This window comes from Anguilla anguilla, chromosome 2 (assembly GCF_013347855.1).
Source record: "Anguilla anguilla isolate fAngAng1 chromosome 2, fAngAng1.pri, whole genome shotgun sequence".
NCBI lineage: Eukaryota > Metazoa > Chordata > Actinopteri > Anguilliformes > Anguillidae > Anguilla > Anguilla anguilla.
The window spans coordinates 50,922,993-50,942,350 of NC_049202.1; the positions used below are offsets into that span (position 1 = coordinate 50,922,993).

Genomic DNA, 19,358 nt, shown 5'->3' on the forward strand with positions numbered 1-19,358 from the left:
GTAACTCAGTTGAGGGGTGTAACGAGGGGAGTTGTTTAGTAAAGGCAGATTGTATCAAATCTGTGTCACACTATGGTCCCACTGGATCAGAGGTTGTGTTTAGATAATCTATTGAACTGAAGTCCAGTTGCTTCCAGCGATGATGGATCCAATCATGGCTAAATGGCCGTCACTCAACAGTTCACCCAAGAATCTTCCTCACAGCTTGTGAGTGTGTAGGGATGCCTTTCGAGAAATACCCATAAATGGAACCCCTCCATTTGCCCAAGAGCTTCACATTTAGCTATTTTTGGAATTATGAATCGATGGTAATCTCACTGCTGAACTCACTGAAAGCCATATTACTTTTCTGTGCTTTCTCTTTCCAACAGTGACGTTTCTTTTCAGAAACATGGTTTTATTCTTGAATGAAAGCTCTTGATCTGTTGATGGCCTGTTTTAGTCTAATCTCAGATATTTCTCACTTCATATAAGAATCAGCCTGGCCCTCACACTGACAGAAATTTTGTTACATGATATGTGTTTTCTCCACAGATCGTGAGGATCAGTCAATTCTCTGCACGTGAGTAAAAAAAAAAAAAACTTTTTTATCGAACAACTTTTAAAAACCATAGTATTATGTAAGCATTTCTGCGAGGGATATTATGGGGGTGGCTAGATGGGGTGAAGGCAGGTTGCATTATGTCATTCCCAGGCTGACCCTTGAGATTTTGGCAGTGTTTTCCTTACTGTAGCACTAACTGTATAATATTGCTACACTGTCACATCTGCATTACTAGAACATTATGCACAGGCTGAAGTTGGTGGGAATCTGCTTTTGGGACATGTGGAGATTGTGAAGTCCTTGTGGTATTTAAGAGTAGGCAAACAGGAAGTCCAGCGGGTATATTACAATTCAGAGAACAGTTTGGCTGCAGTGGGAAAGAATCATAAAAGCCCACGGGGTCAGTTGTCCCCACAGCAGTCCTGGTCACAGGAAACGTGCCCTCCCCTGATTTTAAAACCAGATTACACGTACTTTGGACGTTATTCTGTATATTTATTCATTCATGTTTTAGAGGAAACTACTTTGTGGGGTTTTCCCTCAGTGTGCTTTCATCACTCATTCTGTTATATTTAAGTACATAAAAATTACTTTCTGGGTGGTGAACAGTGTGTTGACAGTGGTGTGAAGAATATGTTTGGAACGTGCCGTCTTCATTTGAAGGTATTCATTCCATGTGGAGTTACACAATACCACTAAAGCATGGGTCACAGTTGAAAGACCCTTTGGGAGTGGGCTGTCTCTGCTAACCACAACCCTTTCCATAAAAATAATTTCAGTGAGTGATGACTGGCTACTATAAGCTACATTCAAGCCGAGAGGTATTGCCTGGACCATACTGTCAATACTACTGTAATAATTTTAATAATAATTTAATAATAACACAATTAACAGCCTTCTAGCTTAATGTTAATGGGGGTCTCTTAAGAATGAATGCAGTAAAAACAGCGCTTCCCACTTAATATTGATGTTCGTGGCGTATTTTCCATTGCTCTTACAATAGAAACTCGTCAAGCTACATGAAAGTAAATAGGCAGGCAACCCCAAGAGAGCATGAGCAGTTCCTTTGGTGCACTGCCAGGGTCCTGTGAGAAAGTCAACCAAGGATAAAATTAACCAGTCTGGGCAGAAGACTGTCACAGCACCCAGACACAGCAGAGAGCGGTTCAGAGCACATCCACTGAACCAGTACTGGACATCCCAAATGTTCACATTTCTCGACACTGTACTCTTAACTTCTGTTGTTCAAACCACCTTTCCTGTCCAGCCAACTAATGAAAGCAGTGTAGGAAATGGGAGGGAGCCTTGACTCCCTGCCTCAGGCTCCCTCTATTCTAAACTGATTGATGCCAGGATACAGTATTCTGTGATCGCATCAGACTCCTCCCTGCATGCTACCAGCAATTTTCCTGTGGGTTATTTAGAATACTTGGTTTAAGTTTCCTGTTTATTTGTTGATGGTGCAACAGGAAGGATTAATTCTAGAATTTAACATACTTGTCCAGACCTTTTATGGGAAACACATTGCATGAAATGTATTGTACTCCTTGTGTCAAGAAATTACTTGTTAGCATAAGGTGACATATAATTAGACTTCATTGTTGGCAAAACAAATATTACTTAAACAATCTATTTAAACCCAGTGTCAACAGCAGTGGAAAAACAAGTGAAGTATAGCATTTTCTCTGTGTCTAACGGGGGGGGGGGGGTTTCCCCTTTCCATCACAACATTATGCTCTGCCCAGCCCCACTGTTTACCTCTCTCCTGTTCTTTGTACACACAAGTAGCCAACTGCCTTGCATTGCTAGTCCAGAAGAAAAAACGTTAGACAAGAAAAGCACATTACATTTTGTTTTCTTGCTGTCCTGTGTCCTGGCTTCATCATAATCATGGTTTTGGTTGGAGTTCAAAACTAGAATTCACAGCCTGGACATTAAGAGCTGATACGTTATCATACTGACAAGCATGTTCACCATGCCCATGTCTATAAAAGGCTATCTATATTTCAGCTATTGTTAGGGTATACTCTGGGACTAATCAGTGTGTAAATAATGGCAATTTAAGCATTGTATAATTTTGAAATTAATGAATACATTTCATACATTATCAAGGGATGTGTACAGTTTTGTAAATAACAAGCTTAGAGTTCATTGGTGGTGAAACATGGGATAAATAACGGGTTTTAATGTGAAATGTTATTGGACACTCCCCGTGCCCCATCCTGCACATGAAGGGTGTCAGAGCTAGTGCACTGTGGGGAATGGGAGGTTTTAGACCTGGAAAAGGATGGACACAATTTCCTGGATTCTGCCTGCCAAACAAGCCCCTTCACAAGGCCCGATGAATCACACACATTTTGCCTTTTATGGAGTTGTTAGGACAAGCTGTTGGGCTCAAATCATTCATCACGCTCGCTTTTATTGGAGATCAAAGGGAAATTAAATTAACAAGACCAAAAACAATTGCTGTTCCACTAAATGGTGTAGCAAAAAAAAAAAAAAATCTATGCATGTTAAGTCTTTCTGAAAATGCCTGGGATTGAGCAGTCTTGTTCTGAAAATGAGTTCATTTAACCTTTCCTTAAAGGGTGAACATGGAACAAAGAAAGGTTTTTAATGATTAGAGATAAAGCACAGAAATTTGCTGCATTCCAGCTGTTGGAAGTAGCTGTTCACGGAAAGACGGGTTGATTGGCATGTTTTTCTTCGACCTCATCTTCATCGCTGTCTTTCAGAGGGGAGTCTGGTGCTGGAAAAACAGAGAACACCAAGAAGGTGATCCAGTACCTGGCAGTGGTGGCCTCTTCTCACAAAGGCAAGAAGGACACCAGTGCTGTGAGTATTAATCTCTCATCTTCTCTTTCCATTATCCCAGGCACAGTCATGTCCATAGGACTAAAGAAGCTGGTAGTTCGGACAAGGGAAAAAATTGTTGTAATTGCGGTTCTATGATACTGCCGTAACTGCTATAATTTAATCGTGCACATTTACGTCTAATGATTTTGCCCTGAAAACATTAACATAGGAACATGCCAATCAACATGACAGACTGGGCTTCACTGTGTCTGTCCTGTATTTCTCACTGTTGAGGGGAGAGCTTGAACCATGACCAGTGTGGAGCAGCACAGTAGTCAGCTTTAGAGAGGGAAAAATAGATTAGCTCAGTTCTGTGTAAGAAGCCAGAAGTAACCAAATAAAATGTGAAATACCACTTAAAGGTTTGTCACATAACTGGATGCTTACTGAGTATTACAGTAGTACAGTACAAATGTATTTGCATGACTTGTGATTAAGTAATCTACAAATAGCAATATTTCATGATAACATCATTTGTTTCTGGGAAGCTGCAATCAAGCTGTGTCCATTGGAACTGACTGACTGATTGGCCTGACCTTTTTTAGCATACGGCTTTGTATCATGTGGAATTCATCAGTCTTCAGCCCTCATATAAACTAAACCTCAGGCATCATCCTTGAAAGGCAATCTACATCATTGGGAAAATATTCAGCAAATGTGTGAAAGAAAACAAATGCCAGTGAATGTATTTGAGTTTTATAATCCTTTTAACCCTTATCTTTCAAGCCATTTCAGTATTTCAAGCAGCAGATTTGGAGACATAATAATCCTTAAATTGAAGTTCCTGGTTAATCAAAGTGTATGTTGAACTTTGACCACTGAGCTCTTTTCATTCGTTTTCAAAGGCAGTCCCCTCTGCTATAGAATGGGAACTCTGCCAAATGTCCAGTAAACATTTAACATTTAACCCCTGTATCACAATTTCCTCCAAATAGCAACAATCAGGATCACAGCTTGCCTACGTGAGTAAAAGGGAATGGGTTTGTTTGCGTGTGTGTGTGTGTTTCCCATAGGTTCAGAATTGCATGGTATAGAATTTCACCCGGGTAAAATACTGCAACAGAATTCCCTCAGTGGAGTGACATTAATATCATGGTTTCCACAGCATGATTTTTTATCCTGAAATAATATTAGGGATATAAACGTGCCGTATCGGATGAAAGAAACATCCACTACATCATATGAAGCCTCAACATGGGTGCATTGGGTAGATGAGCACTCAAATATGGCACAATGTTTTTATGCAGTATTTTAAAAATACAGGGTGGTAGTTGGTGTATAGTAACCTCTATCTGAGACTGATTCATTTTTGGATTTTTACTTTTTTTGTCATACCTTTTCACTGTCAAGGGTACAATCTGACATTGAAAAGGTCTGTCACAGAACAATGAGCACAGTGTGAGCATGCCCATCTCTTTTCCTCTCCAAGAGGACACCATGTTCCGTCACATACCTCCCCTTCCTCATCCACCCCATCATCCAGTCTAAGGAGTTGCTTTAAAAGCAGCGGTACACTTTGAGCGCACTGTGTGGAGTTTTGAAACACTACTCTCATGATGACCTGTTCACCACAGTCAGGATTCTAAAGTGCTTCACTCTAAGCCCTAGCTAAGCCAAAATTCCTGCACTGAAGACAGCTTTCCTGATGGGCATGGAGTGGAGAACAACAGTATAACCTCCCGTTGCACTGCAGAGGATTAACGTTTAATTCATACTGGAGTCTTTCTGTACCGTATGCAAACTTTAATAACTTTGCCTCAGGAGTGCTGTAATGTAGTGATCATGTGTTTTGCAAAATCACCAGAGCTCATGTGAAGTATGTGTCTCGTGCGCACGTGTCTAAATTCTTGATTCGACACACACTGCATTTCTTTCCCTTTCGTCTGCTGAGATCAAGCCTTTCTGTTCTTGCACCTCTTTGCTGTTTTTTTCTGTTCTCTCTTTCCCTCTCAGTGTCTTTTTCAGTCAGGGGTGTGTTTTCCTTCCTTTCCTCCAACGCTGAGCTGTTTCTGGTAGATATCTCTCTTCTTTTGGGTTACACATTCTTTGAAAATCTGTCTTGTCTTGTTGGTGATAATTTTACTCAGCAGCCATTACGTGTCAATAGAGGATTAGGCTGTCCTAGCACAATCAAGGTTTTCATCCTATTTTATCAGTTAGGAATATCTTATTTTGCACATGAAAGTAATGTTATGGAAGGGTGTTTTTTCCTCATTACTTCATAAATCAGAAGGCTGAGCACAGTCAAGGAGAAAAGCAACATGCCCAAATGTATGGATTAAGATGGTGTTAAACTCATCTTTATTGCCCATGTTGTACATTCAACTGTGAAGAAACGTTCACTGTTTTATAAATGATATTTCCGTGAGTCAAGCTCTGCTATGACCCTTTGGCCATTTTTGCTATTTTTAAGTATGTGCACAGTGTTGACGTAGCCTAGTAAACCTTAGCGATTGCATACATGCAGGTGGTTACACTTGCTGGTGCACACTGCCTCCACAACACAGGCTAAGGACATTGTTAGTGAAGTGGGTTTGGCAGGGGGCTCTCCAGCCCGTGGCCCAGCTGCTCAGCTGACTCCCTGCCTTTGATCATGGGGATTATGGGCTCTCACAGCAAGGAGGGGTCACACCCTGTTTCTGCCCCTTCGCACAGCTCCTGCATACTGACACTATCAATGTTCTCTCCAGACAAAGAACAGCTTCATCTGCCCTCCTATTACTACAGGGCCCGGCAAAACATTATAGTGGTGTAGACTCATTTTCACAATCAGACTCAAGTTCCTTCAGCCTGAACCAAATCAGCTGTGAAACATGCCAGCCTGTTAACAAGGGCATCTAAGTGCAATATGTGCATTGAATCTAATGTGAGATTATAACCCCTGAAGTGCTTTGTACTTAGTCACATTGCAAGACTTCAGAGTGTGTTTGTCATTTTTTGTTTTTAGTCGGGCATTATGTTTTCAGTTATTGTGTTTCTTAAAATTATTTTAATAATATCCTACAATGGTCATTATATAATACTTTGTATACTGGTTTTTTATGTATAAACTTAAGTATAAATTTGACTTTTTTTGTTTCTTTCTCAATAATCATTCTTTTTTAATGTTGTCTATATTTCATGTTTTATTATTTTGTTTAGCATTTGGAAAGTTTTTTTTTCTGTTTTTACATTAAAATTTTTACTGCACTTATTCATTCCTGTGCTTTTCATTGGCTGTTTATTTTATGATGTTGTACCTAATGATAACTGTGGTATTATTAATGTTTCACACCTGGAATATATAGGGGGAGCTAGAGAAACAGCTCCTACAGGCCAATCCGATTCTTGAAGCCTTTGGAAATGCTAAGACCATCAAGAATGACAACTCATCACGTTTTGTGAGTGTACATGTACTACATCATCAGCATAGTTTACCTATGCATGCGGTCAACAATGCTCAAGCCCTATGGATCCATCTGTCTTGACTTTTAATGAAACCATTCAAAATCATAATATCTATTGTACCTTTATTTTTTCTTATACAATCAGAGGGCATCATTCAGCATAAATATTAAGTGTATCATATTCATTTTGTGCTCTTTCTCCAGGGTAAATTCATCCGCATTAACTTTGACGTGACCGGCTACATCGTTGGAGCCAACATTGAGACCTGTATCCTGAATCATGTGATTGAAAGAGAAGTTACACAAGAGGAATAATGTAGTTTCTGTAGCCACATGGAGGACTGCTAACTCAGACGTTTAAGATATAACCATTAACTCTGGTGCTAATCTGTATTGATCGAAAGTTCCATGCATTCTTGTGCAAAGAGTCACTGGTTGAATCGGGATCACTGTACAAACACAGGGGAGTCATTGACATCTTGATAGTGTCAGAGTGTCAAACAAATGACACAATCATTAATAGCTGGGCTGTGATAAGTGACGATGAGCTCCTGTTGAAAAATGTCTCTTTAACACCGTTATCATCTCAGACCTGCTAGAGAAGTCCCGCTGTATCAGACAGGCTAAAACTGAGAGGACCTTCCACATCTTCTATTACATGGTGGCTGGAGCCAAAGGGAAACTGCGTGGTAAAGAATGCATTATATTTGCGTGTCCATGAGCGAACTTCATTTAATGGGCTCAGAATTGAGGCCTGCCCCTAGTCCAATGTGCTTCTCACTTATCATCAGTCATGTTCTTCAGAATGTCTGTTTTGACTGGCTTCTAGATCGATCATGACAATATGTCAAGGAAGGGGCCTGTTAGTAAATGCATGCAGATCCCCTGCCAGTTGCTTCAGATAAAACTGTCAGTCCACAAAATAAATTTGCACACTCACCATAAAGACTCCATTGTTGTCTCTTACAGAGGAGCTGTTGCTGGAGAGCTTCAGCAACTACCGGTTCCTGGTGGCTGGACATGTCCAGCTTCCAGGACAGCAGGACGATGAGATGTATGATGAGACCATGGAGGCCATGGATATCATGGGTTTCACTGAGGAGGAGAGGATAGGTAAGACACCAGAGTGATGCATTTACGCCGTTGTTGGTTTCATAGCGATTTCACAGACTCCTTGGCGTTGTATGCATTGGGTCTCAGTGTTTTTCATCAGCTTTTAACTGTATACTTCTAACCTGATTCTGCATGATGGCTTCTGGATGATACAGCATCTTTTCTTGATTTCAATGCATTTTGACTGTGGGGGGGGGGGGGGGGGGGGGTTCACTCAACTGACTCCAACCAACCACCGGCCATTGCCAGAATATTCACTACACATTATCTGAATTGGAGAACGAGGGAATTGTTAAGCTGGTAAAGGTTGGGGATAATCAAATGGTCATACTGAGAGAATCATGATGGCAGTTTAACCACTACCATCATGGGAAACTGGGACACTACTTATTCTTTGCTACAAGTGCCAAAGCATATTTAATACTCACAGCTGAGGCAGGAATTTGGTTTAGTCATCCTAAAGACAGTATCTCTTACAGTGTGGACTCGCCCTTCCTGTACTGAGGCATTGGTTTTTATTGCTTGGTCCAAAGGGCCCCCTGCTGGCCCACAGAGTGATAAGCTTGCTGATTATTTTTTCTCATATTAGGCATCCAGAAGGTGGTCTCCACAGTGCTGCATCTGGGAAACATTGAATTCAAGAAGGAAAGGAATCAGGAACAGGCTACAATGCCAGACAATACAGGTAAAAGACGGTTATGTGTCATGTTTGTCAGTTATGTGTCATTTGGCTTAAACTGGTATGCTACAAAAATAGCTTAATTTGCACTCTATGACTGACCATTTTTCTGTATTCAATATAACTTCCAGCGGCCCAGAAAGTGTGTCACCTGCAGGGCATCAATGTGACAGATTTCACCCGGGCCATACTAACCCCCCGCATAAAAGTGGGCCGGGAGCTGGTACAGAAGGCTCAGACTAAAGAACAGGTAATAAGACCTTTCATGAATTAATATATTTAAAAATATCATGTAGGCCTATATTTGATAGAAGATGCATCATTATGAGAGAAAATATGAGAGAAATTTGGTTTCCCGTACTGTTTTGTCATGTCTTATGTCTAAAGCCTCATAGGTAACTAAAAATCTAAGCTAAAATGATTGAAGGTATGAGTAAGTCATAATCCAGTTTTCCTCTTCACCTTGTAGGCTGATTTTGCTATTGAGGCCTTGGCCAAGGCCATGTATGAGCGTCTGTTCCGCTGGATCCTCGGGCGTGTCAACAAGGCACTGGACAAGACCAAACGCCAAGGAGCTTCCTTTTTGGGAATTTTGGACATTGCTGGCTTTGAGATCTTTGAAGTGAGAAGCTTATTCTGCCACAACCCAGGGCCACACATACCTTAAGCTTGACCTGGAACACAATGTTCTAACAAAATCATTCTTGATTTGATTTATTTCCCTGGAGCATTGTGCTGATGGTTGGATTTGTCTACAGGATAATTCCTTTGAGCAGCTGTGCATCAACTATACCAACGAGAAGCTGCAGCAGCTCTTCAATCACACCATGTTCATCCTGGAGCAGGAAGAGTACCAGAGGGAGGGCATTGAGTGGAACTTCATCGACTTTGGGCTGGACCTGCAGCCCTGTATTGAGCTCATTGAGAGGCCGGTCAGTCTACCTGTCCTACCTCTCAATCTGTACATGTGTGTGGATGTGTATGCTCAAGAGAAGAAATGCTAACCAGGTTTTAGTAAAAAAAACAGACCTCCTATTGAAATTGTCCATCATTGCACTTGTACTGAATCAATTCCTGTATGCATACCCTGTTATACTGTCTTGACGTTGTGTTTTTATGTGTCTGACTTGGTTCTCTCTCTGCAGAACAACCCTCCAGGCATCCTGGCCCTGCTGGATGAGGAGTGCTGGTTTCCTAAAGCCACAGACATCTCCTTTGTTGAGAAGCTGGTGAATACACAGGGCAACCACAGCAAGTTTGCAAAACCCAAGCAACTGAAAGACAAGACAGAGTTCTCAGTGTTCCACTATGCTGGCAGGGTAAGGAAGAGGCACAGAATTGTATTTATACAGTACAATGTTTGTCCTTTTTGTAATATGATAGACTCTCCCCAAATATTCAATAATGCAAAGCATTTTACCCAGTAAATTATTTTGTTGTTGAAGTGCATTAGATTTGCAACTTTTTGTCATGCATTTTTTAGGTGGATTACAATGCTACTGCTTGGTTGACTAAGAACATGGACCCACTCAATGACAATGTGACAGCACTACTCAATAACTCAGCTAGCAATTTTGTGCAAGATCTCTGGAAAGATGGTAAACCTTTAGGGCCAATTAGGCTTAATTATTTCGTTGTACTTTTGGCAAGTTTGAGAAGAGAATTATGTAAATCACATATGCTTATTGTACAAGTGCAAACACTTTTGTGTTTTATTATATTATCACTTTTATTTAAAGCTAAATGGGGAATTTAGTTAATCGGTTATTGAATGCTGTTATTCTCACACCATGTTTAGGAGAGGGAGAGATTGGGAGTACAATTAAATGCACATTATATGATGGAAAATACAATAAACATACAGTATACCATGAATTTTCCTAAATCTGACTGTCCAAACCAAATACACCATTGCATTTCATTTGTCTTGTGCATTCATGACAATGGAAATCTACTTTGGATAAACTGCAGTTGTACCTTTCTAGCTGCTTAGGAAACGGCGGAAACTGTAATTAACTGTTTCCCCCTACCCTGCAGCGGACCGTGTGGTGGGGTTGGACACCATTGCCAAGATGTCAGATAGCTCTATGCCTAGTGCCTCCAAGACCAAGAAGGGCATGTTTCGCACAGTCGGCCAGCTCTACAAGGAGTCCTTAGCCAAGCTGATGACCACGCTGCATAACACACAGCCCAACTTTGTGCGGTGCATCATCCCCAACCACGAGAAGAGAGTATGCACTTCCACACTCTAAATGCTAAATATTATGGCGCTGGAGTGTAATCAGTCCCTGAAAAGCTCAAACTTGTGGAATTTAGCCACAGCTATTGTCATTTCTCAATACATAGTTATTTGTCATTATTTGCAGTAAAATACAGGCCAGTAACATAAGAGTGATTGTCTCCGTTCCTCTGGTTGCCATGTCTTTAGGCCGGAAAGCTGGATGCTAACCTGGTTTTGGAGCAGCTGAGATGCAATGGTGTGCTGGAGGGAATCCGTATCTGCCGGCAAGGGTTCCCCAACCGCATCGTCTTCCAGGAGTTCCGACAGCGGTGAGCTTCTCACCACACTTCTTCCTCAGTCTGCCAAACCACCTTGAGTAATAAATAGTGCATTTATAGTGGTACTCAATGAGACTCTGATGCTTTTTTTTGGATATCAATAAGATGTTTGTAGTCCCTGGCATCTTATCTTATGTTTAGCAGAACAATGTAAATGTCTTTGTGTTTTGTATCCTAGTTATGAGATCTTGGCTGCAAGTGCAATTCCTAAAGCTTTCATGGATGGCAAGCAAGCTTGCTGCCTGATGGTGAGGAAAATCTAGTAGTCAAAATGACTACATTCATAGATTGTTTCTGGTTTTTAAAGAAGAGTGAAACTTTAATTAAGAATTAATTAATTCCCCCTAAATCACCCTCCCTGCAGATCAAACACCTGGATCTGGACCCCAACCTCTACCGCATGGGTCAGAGCAAGATCTTTTTCCGCACTGGTGTGCTGGCTCACCTGGAGGAGGAGCGCGACCTCAAGATCACTGTCATTATCATTGCCTTCCAGTCCCAGGCTAGGGGCTACTTGGCCAGAAAGTGAGTCTATCATTCCCAGTGCTACATAGTGGATATTCTCCATTATGTAGAAAAGAAATATGATGTTAGTGTTAGGCCTGGAGAACATTGCCTTTTATAAACAAATCCATTTTCAAGTGTGCTCCACTCCAACCAACCAGCATCCCATTTGTTTACAGGGCATTTGCCAAGAGACAGCAGCAGCTGATGGCTATGAAGGTGATTCAGAGGAACTGTGCTGCCTACCTCAAACTGCGCATCTGGCAGTGGTGGAGGCTGTTCACCAAGGTGAGATGATAGGGCTCTGCAGAAGTACTTAATACAATGTGAGCCACTTAACTCAGTTTGACCCAAGTCACTACACCCAAGACAGTGAATGATTTTTTTTATCCTCAAAGTACTGAAGTAATGAATGTCCCAATATTGCCTTTCAGGTCAAGCCCCTGCTGCAAGTGACTCGACAGGAAGAGGAAATGGGCCTGAAGGATGAAGAGCTGACAAGGGCAAAAGAACAAGCCCAGAAAAGCGAAACGGAGCTAAAGGAGATCACCCTGAAGCACGCACAGGTCAGGGCAATTCACCAGTGTCAGTAGTCCAGCTGGAGGAAGCATTTTTCATCTTCAGTCTGCCTCACACATGCTCTTTCTGTCTCTGTGCTCAGCTGTTGGAGGAGAGGAACCAGCTGCAGGAGCAGCTACAGGCAGAGACAGAGCTGTTTGCCGAGGCTGAGGAGATGAGGGTGCGTCTGGCTGCCAAGAAACAGGAGCTGGAGGAGATCTTGCATGAGATGGAGGCGCGGCTGGAGGAGGAGGAGGACCGAAGTCAGGCCATGCAAGTGGAAAGGAAGAAAATACAGCAGCAGATCCAGGTGTGATTACATCATGTGCATTCCCAGTTCAAAGTGTACCTTATTGGAAGTCTCCACCCCGGTCTTGGCAATTCACCATCCAGATGTGTCCTGTGATTCTGGAGGAGTTAGGCCACCTAGCAAGCACTAGCATTTAAACCATACACTTGCCAAAGTTATTAAACACCCAGTGAAGTGCTGTTTGCAATGAAATATAAAGGAGATATGTAGAACCATTTGAGGTGCTGCATCAGCCGTGAAGTCAAGTATCTCATCAGAAATTCTTGTGTTTCTAGCATGCAAAAGAGCATGCTTTTTAATTATGGTTTATCCAATTAATGGTTGATCTTGAAAAATCATTTACATGTTGATCATTCTGCTGTCCCTAGGACCTGGAGGAGCATTTGGAGGAAGAGGAGGATGCCCGTCAGAAACTGCAGCTGGAGAAGGTGACAGCTGAGGGCAAGATTAAGAAACTGGAGGATGACATCCTGGTGATGGAGGATCAGAACAACAAGCTGCTCAAGGTAAGTGCGAGTCTCCTGCTGTGTTCCAAACCACACATGCAGAGTTTGTATTAAGATTTCTTAAAATAACAATAGATTGCCACGTTGATTTTAGGAGAGAAAGCTAATGGAGGAGAGGATAGCAGACTACAGCTCCAACTTGGCTGAGGAAGAAGAGAAATCCAAGAACCTGACAAAGCTGAAGAATAAACATGAGTCCATGATATCAGAGCTTGAAGGTTAGCCTGCCCTATAAATTTTTCCAAATTTTAATATTTCTTAATCCTTACACATTCCTAAATCATCACAGCTGTCATCATTCATTGGGCCTGTGGCTGCATCTGTATTCAAATTTTTTCAAACATAAATGACAAACGGTATGTGAACACTTGTTATCTATGCAGTCCGTTTGAAGAAAGAAGAGAAAACCCGGCAGGAGCTCGACAAGGCCAAGCGCAAGTTAGAGGCGGAGTCCAATGATCTCCAGGAACAGATTGCCGATCTGCAAGCCCAGATTGCCGAGCTGAAGGCACAGCTGGCCAAAAAGGATGAGGAGCTCCAAGCTGCGCTGGCAAGGTATGTCCCCCTGATACAGCGTTTGACTTTTTTCAATATAATACTTTTTTTTACAGTACACTGGGGGGGATTCTCAAAACATTAACATTGTTATATTTTCCACCTGTTTTTAATGTTAAAACTCCCTGCAGTAAGAGAGATCTTCAATTTGCAATTTCTGAAAATGATCATAAAGTAAAAAATAAAAATAAAATTTTTCCCACCTGGTTTAGTCCTGAGATAAATACATAAATATATTTAAATAAATTTGTGTGGTGTGTTTTTTTCGATTTGCGACAGTTAATGTGACTGAAACTTGGTGGCTGTTTTATGGCAGACTGGAAGATGAGATGGCCCAGAAGAACAATGCTCTGAAGAAGATCCGTGAGCTGGAGGGACACATCTCTGACCTGCAGGAAGACCTGGACTCTGAGCGCGCTGCCCGCAATAAGGCGGAGAAGACCAAACGTGACCTGGGAGAGGAGCTGGAGGCACTGAAATCTGAGCTGGAGGACACTCTGGACAGCACTGCCACCCAGCAGGAGCTCCGGTGAGGACCCCTCTGAACACAGTCCAGCAGCCATCCACGTGTCTGCAATGTCTGTCTGTCATGTTCAGAGCATCAGTTCCTTAAACGCATGACAAGCCTACACAAGCATGGTTTGGTAATGCATAAGAGGTGCATAATATTTGCATCATAGCTGACTAAATTAGTAATTATGAGAACCTGGTTGTCTAACAGATTCCACAGAATGACAGCACAGAGGACAGGAGTTATTAAAATGTATGCCTTTTAACCCTGGCAACCTTGCACAGGGCAAAACGAGAGCAGGAAGTGACCCTGCTGAAAAGGGCCATGGAGGAGGAAGGGCGTACACACGAGGCACAGGTGCAGGAGATGCGGCAGAAACATACGCAAGTTGTGGAGGAACTCACCGAGCAACTGGAGCAGTCCAAACGGGTACAAGCCATCACTGGTGAAACACACATCTTTACTGCAGCATATGTTTGTGCAAAGGCAGTTTCGCGTGCATCGTGAATTCGGAGGTGTTGAGGTGAGTTTTCCATGTGCAGGTGAAGTCCAACTTGGAGAAAGCCAAGCAGGCTCTGGAGAAGGAGTCGTCGGAGCTGAGCATAGAGGTTCGCTCTCTGAGCCAGGCCAAACAGGAGCTGGAGCACAAGAGGAAGAAGGTGGAGGGGCAGCTGGTCGACCTGCAGTCACGCTTCACCGACAGCGAGAAGCAGAAAGCCGAGCTGGGGGACCGCGTCTCCAAAATCACTGTAAGCGCTCCTCAGGTTCACATTGGCAGGAAGTGCTACTGTCATTCAGATCAGTGAATGTGGAAAATAATAAAAGCCTAGATGCACAAGAAACACTAATACTAAAATAACGGTAATGATAGAACAGTTTTAAAAACTTACTTCAATCCTGACAGGTGGAACTGGAGAGTGTGACCAACCTTCTCAATGAAGCAGAGGGCAAGAATATCAAACTGAGCAAAGATGTGGCCGGCCTGACCTCCCAAGTCCAGGACACACAGGTACTGCACTGATTAACTGCCTTGTGACTGTAGTTCTGTCCTGAGATTTATTCTGAATACTTAATATTACAACACATTCCCAAAGTGCACAATGACTGCTGTTCCCTATACACTTCTCAAGGAAGCCATCTGCTAATCCCCATTGGTCTCCCCAGGAGCTGCTTGCAGAGGAGACGAGGCAGAAGCTGGCCGTTTCAACACGCCTGCGTCAGATGGAGGACGATCGCAATGGGCTGCAAGAGCAGCTGGAGGAGGAGATGGAGGCAAAGAGGAATGTGGAGAAATACGTCTCCACCCTCACTGTGCAGGTCAGCCTTCCTGTTGGGAGTCACTGGGCTTGAGAATGAGCAGGAGCCTGAATGAACAGATAAGGGATATTTATCATGTGATCTATGGTCAAAAATAATTTGGCTTATCTTCAAAAGAGAGCCAGTCCATTTTCAGGAAATAAACACTGAGCTAGTGTTAGATGTTGGCCAATGCAGATTAAAGTTTCACATCTTTGTGTGTGGCCCTGAGTCTTGTCCTTCAATGACACCAGCTGTCAGACTCCAAGAAGAAGTTGGAGGAGTTTTCCAGCAACGTGGAGCTACTGGAGGAGAGCAAGAAGCGGCTGCAGCGAGACCTGGAAGCAGCCAACACGCAGTTCGAAGAGAAGGCCTCAGCCTACGACAAATTGGAAAAGACAAAGAACCGTCTGCAGCAGGAGCTAGAGGATCTAATGATGGACCTGGACAACCAGAGGCAGTTGGTGTCCAACTTGGAAAAGAAGCAGAAGAAATTTGACCAGGTGAGTGTTCACATTTCACTTTGGTCTGATGAGGAATTATTTCAGCAGAGACACACACATCGTTACCTTACCCTCTGTATTTCTCACCATCTGTACCTGTCAGATGCTTGCAGAGGAGAAGAGCATCTCCAACAAGTTCGCAGATGAGCGTGACCGTGCGGAGGCCGAGGCTCGAGAGAAAGAGACGAAGGCCCTCTCTTTGGCCCGGGCCCTAGAGGAAGCTCAGGATGCCCGCGAGGAGCTGGAGAGGGCCAACAAAGCCCTGCGCACAGAGATGGAGGACCTGGTCAGCTCCAAGGATGACGTTGGCAAGAGTGTGAGTCGTCATCTTTTTATATTTTTGCTTTTTATACTAAGTCGAAAATAAAGCAGTAATTATACTGGATCTTTATTTACTCTCAGTCTACTCTCTGATAAAGTCAAAGAATATGATTAGTCCCACTCTTGAATGATTTATTGGAATAATCTAAGGATGCCACATTAAAGCTTGTGCTCTCTCTTTCCTTGGCAGGTGCATGAACTGGAGAAATCAAAGCGTGGGCTGGAGGCTCAGGTGGAGGAAATGAAGACCCAGCTGGAGGAGCTGGAAGACGAGCTGCAGGCAGCTGAGGATGCCAAGCTGCGTCTGGAGGTCAACATGCAGGCTCTCAAGGCCCAATTCGAAAGAGACCTGCAGGGCAGAGATGAGCAGGGTGAGGAGAAGAAGAGGCAGCTGATCAAACAGGTATGGATGTTCCACCATCTTCACATTTGCTTTTCCATATTTCATATGTGCTTCCATACTCTCACGTTCATTAAATTTCTGCCTTTCCATTGAAAGTGAGGCAAGGCATCACACATCTGAATGAGCAGGTGGTGTGAGAATCCCTGTGTGCATGTCCTCTGCAGGTACGCGAGCTGGAGACAGAGCTGGAGGACGAACGGAAGCAGAGAGCCATAGTGTCTGCTGCCAAGAAGAAGCTTGAGGGAGACATCAAGGACCTGGAGGGTCAGATTGAAACATCCAACAAGGGCCGAGATGAGGCCATCAAACAGCTGCGCAAGATCCAGGTGGGCTGAGCTTAAATGCACAGAAATGACTGGTCCTATGGATGTCCTGTGTGCTTCCCACATTATCTTGACTGACTTGCGTTCCACAGGCCCAGATGAAGGACTTCCAGAGAGAACTGGAGGATGCTCGTGCAGCCAGGGAAGAAGTGCTATCCACTGCCAAGGAGACTGAAAGGAAGGCCAAGAGTCTAGAAGCAGAACTGATGCAGCTGCAGGAGGTACTGAATTAAACCTTATAATCACTCTTCATTCATCCTTCCTAAAATCTTCATGAAATTAGCCTACACACAGAGCCCAGGCTGACCTTTCTCTGGCTCTACTCGTAGGATATGGCTGCAGCAGAAAGAGCACGCAAGCAGGCAGAGGCTGAGAGGGACGAGCTTGCCGATGAGCTCGCCAGCAACGCCTCCGGAAAGTGAGTGTCACTGCCAGAGGAGGGAGTAAAGAGGAGGGGATTGAGATGGGCAGGTCTGGTAGGTGCCAAAGCAGAGTGTAGTGTAACACTGCAACATTTGCAGGTCGGCGCTGTCTGATGAGAAACGGCGTCTGGAGGCTAAAATCTCCCAGCTGGAGGAGGAACTGGAGGAGGAACAGAGCAACATGGAAATCCTTAATGACAGGCTGAGAAAGAGCACACAGCAGGTAACAACAGAAACGCAGGCTGTTGATTAACCCATAGATTATTGTGTGCAGATGTGTACAGGTGCCGTACAAATTTCACAACAGAGTCTTCATGTGCTCCCCTCTTTGTTCACTAAATCAGGTGGATCAGCTCAACAATGAACTTCAGACAGAGCGTACCACATCTCAAAAGAATGAGAGTGCACGGCAGCAAATGGAGAGGCAGAACAAGGAGCTGAAGGCCAAGCTCCAGGAGATGGAGAACCAGGTCAAATCCAAGTTCAAGTCCTCCATCACTGCCTTGGAGGCCAAGGTGCAGCAGCTGGAGGAGCAGCTTGAGCAAGAGAGCAGGTAAAGAGCAGCTTTCAGGGAGCAGGTCTCCACTACACTGTGCTCCATCATGCTCATTCTGTGTGATTCTTGTTGACCAAGCTTTATTAGCTTTAGAAAAATGTGTGTGAAGTTTAATATCCAGCATAGCTACAGATTGAAGTGCTCATCACACCTTTAATGTGATTTTGATAAGGGAGAAGCAGGCCACTGCCAAGGGCATGCGGCAGAAGGAGAAGAAACTGAAGGACTTGATGATCCAAGTTGAGGATGAGCGTAAGCAAGCAGAGCAATACAAGGACCAGGTAAACTATCCATGACCTCCACACATGTAAACACTACAGTTCAGCTATTCCTGTGAATATAAAAAAATAGAATTGAACTTTTTTTTTTTCATTTTAATTTCCACCAGTGTTCACTGGGACAGTTACACTGAACTTGGGAGAGCCACTTCGCTGCTCTCCCTCTGAGTCCTACAGAATAAGTGACACTATCGTACCACCCCATAGGCAGACAAGGGCAGTGCGCGGGTGAAACAACTGAAGAGGCAACTGGAGGAGGCAGAGGAGGAGTCCCAGCGCATCACGGCTGCTCGCAGAAAGCTGCAGAGGGAACTGGACGAGGCAACAGAGGCCAACGATGCCATGAGCAGAGAAGTCAACTCCCTCAAGACCAAACTCAGGTAGGAGACCATAGGCCAAGAGAGGGCAGTGTGCTTGAGCACATTCCTTCTACAGCTGCTAATGGAAAATGTCTCACCCTCCCCTCCACCATCCCAATGTCCTTCGCCTTTGCACTGGTATGTCAGTCTTATATTCCCTTCAGTTAGATGTAAATAGGACCTATCTGACTGGTTTATGCTATAATTATTTCTTCTAATTGGCATAATTTTCGTGAAGTCCCCCATCTTGACCTCAGATTCAGTCGCGATCAATTCATGTCAGAACTGCTGCTCTGAAGTAAGTGAGACAGGACTAAATGCTGGACATTGTCATGCCTTCATAGCACCACCTTCACGTCCTTAAAAGCACTGAAAAAGATCACACCTTTCTCTAGCTTCCCATCAGTAGAGATACATGACACAGCACTGTGCTTGTTAAAAAGTACCCGTTTTATTTTCCCTGACACTGTTTATGAAATGTGGTAGGAGCTGACATGATTCATCTCTGAGAGAAAAGGGGGTGGTTGCGATTGTGTGTGTGGGCGGGTGTCTGTGAGGGCTTTTTTTAATGAGTCTGTCTGCCCAGCACTGGCCTTGGCTGGATTCTGACAATAGAAACGAAGGCCTGTCTGTCTTTATTACAGAGGCAATCAGGACCCCCCGCAGTGATTTAGCAGGTACCTCTGCCTTCAGAAGCTGCTTAATTACAACACCTTTTTCTCCTTCACTTACCACTGTCTACTTCGCTCATGCTTCTGCCTGAAAGAGTGGAGCTGAAATATGGTTAATGGATCATAGTACCAAACCAAGGCCATC

General features: G+C 43.5%; 1 protein-coding gene across 3 annotated transcripts in view; it reads left to right on the plus strand.

The window, feature by feature from the left end:
* The window catches only part of myh11a (myosin, heavy chain 11a, smooth muscle), a 32,610-nt gene that overhangs the window by 10,900 nt on the left and 2,352 nt on the right, over positions 1-19,358 (plus strand). Inside the window, exons 4-42 of one of the 3 annotated variants that reach the window (XM_035407156.1) lie at positions 535-562; positions 3,280-3,379; positions 4,336-4,362; positions 6,688-6,780; positions 6,991-7,054; positions 7,377-7,475; positions 7,756-7,899; positions 8,489-8,584; positions 8,710-8,828; positions 9,048-9,200; positions 9,337-9,510; positions 9,724-9,897; positions 10,062-10,176; positions 10,616-10,809; positions 11,007-11,128; positions 11,316-11,385; positions 11,502-11,662; positions 11,821-11,929; positions 12,076-12,207; positions 12,303-12,509; positions 12,878-13,015; positions 13,110-13,233; positions 13,399-13,570; positions 13,887-14,099; positions 14,366-14,510; positions 14,624-14,830; positions 14,986-15,090; positions 15,246-15,398; positions 15,632-15,880; positions 15,984-16,196; positions 16,392-16,604; positions 16,769-16,930; positions 17,020-17,148; positions 17,257-17,345; positions 17,449-17,572; positions 17,694-17,902; positions 18,078-18,186; positions 18,391-18,563; positions 19,187-19,219. In XM_035407156.1, coding sequence (XP_035263047.1) covers positions 535-562; positions 3,280-3,379; positions 4,336-4,362; positions 6,688-6,780; positions 6,991-7,054; positions 7,377-7,475; positions 7,756-7,899; positions 8,489-8,584; positions 8,710-8,828; positions 9,048-9,200; positions 9,337-9,510; positions 9,724-9,897; positions 10,062-10,176; positions 10,616-10,809; positions 11,007-11,128; positions 11,316-11,385; positions 11,502-11,662; positions 11,821-11,929; positions 12,076-12,207; positions 12,303-12,509; positions 12,878-13,015; positions 13,110-13,233; positions 13,399-13,570; positions 13,887-14,099; positions 14,366-14,510; positions 14,624-14,830; positions 14,986-15,090; positions 15,246-15,398; positions 15,632-15,880; positions 15,984-16,196; positions 16,392-16,604; positions 16,769-16,930; positions 17,020-17,148; positions 17,257-17,345; positions 17,449-17,572; positions 17,694-17,902; positions 18,078-18,186; positions 18,391-18,563; positions 19,187-19,211 — 5,333 coding nt within the window. In that variant the 3' untranslated portion in view covers positions 19,212-19,219. The remainder of the gene's footprint in view (positions 1-534; positions 563-3,279; positions 3,380-4,335; positions 4,363-6,687; positions 6,781-6,990; positions 7,055-7,376; positions 7,476-7,755; positions 7,900-8,488; positions 8,585-8,709; positions 8,829-9,047; positions 9,201-9,336; positions 9,511-9,723; positions 9,898-10,061; positions 10,177-10,615; positions 10,810-11,006; positions 11,129-11,315; positions 11,386-11,501; positions 11,663-11,820; positions 11,930-12,075; positions 12,208-12,302; positions 12,510-12,877; positions 13,016-13,109; positions 13,234-13,398; positions 13,571-13,886; positions 14,100-14,365; positions 14,511-14,623; positions 14,831-14,985; positions 15,091-15,245; positions 15,399-15,631; positions 15,881-15,983; positions 16,197-16,391; positions 16,605-16,768; positions 16,931-17,019; positions 17,149-17,256; positions 17,346-17,448; positions 17,573-17,693; positions 17,903-18,077; positions 18,187-18,390; positions 18,564-19,186; positions 19,220-19,358) is intronic. The other 2 variants (XM_035407153.1, XM_035407154.1) reach the window with 2 other exon arrangements.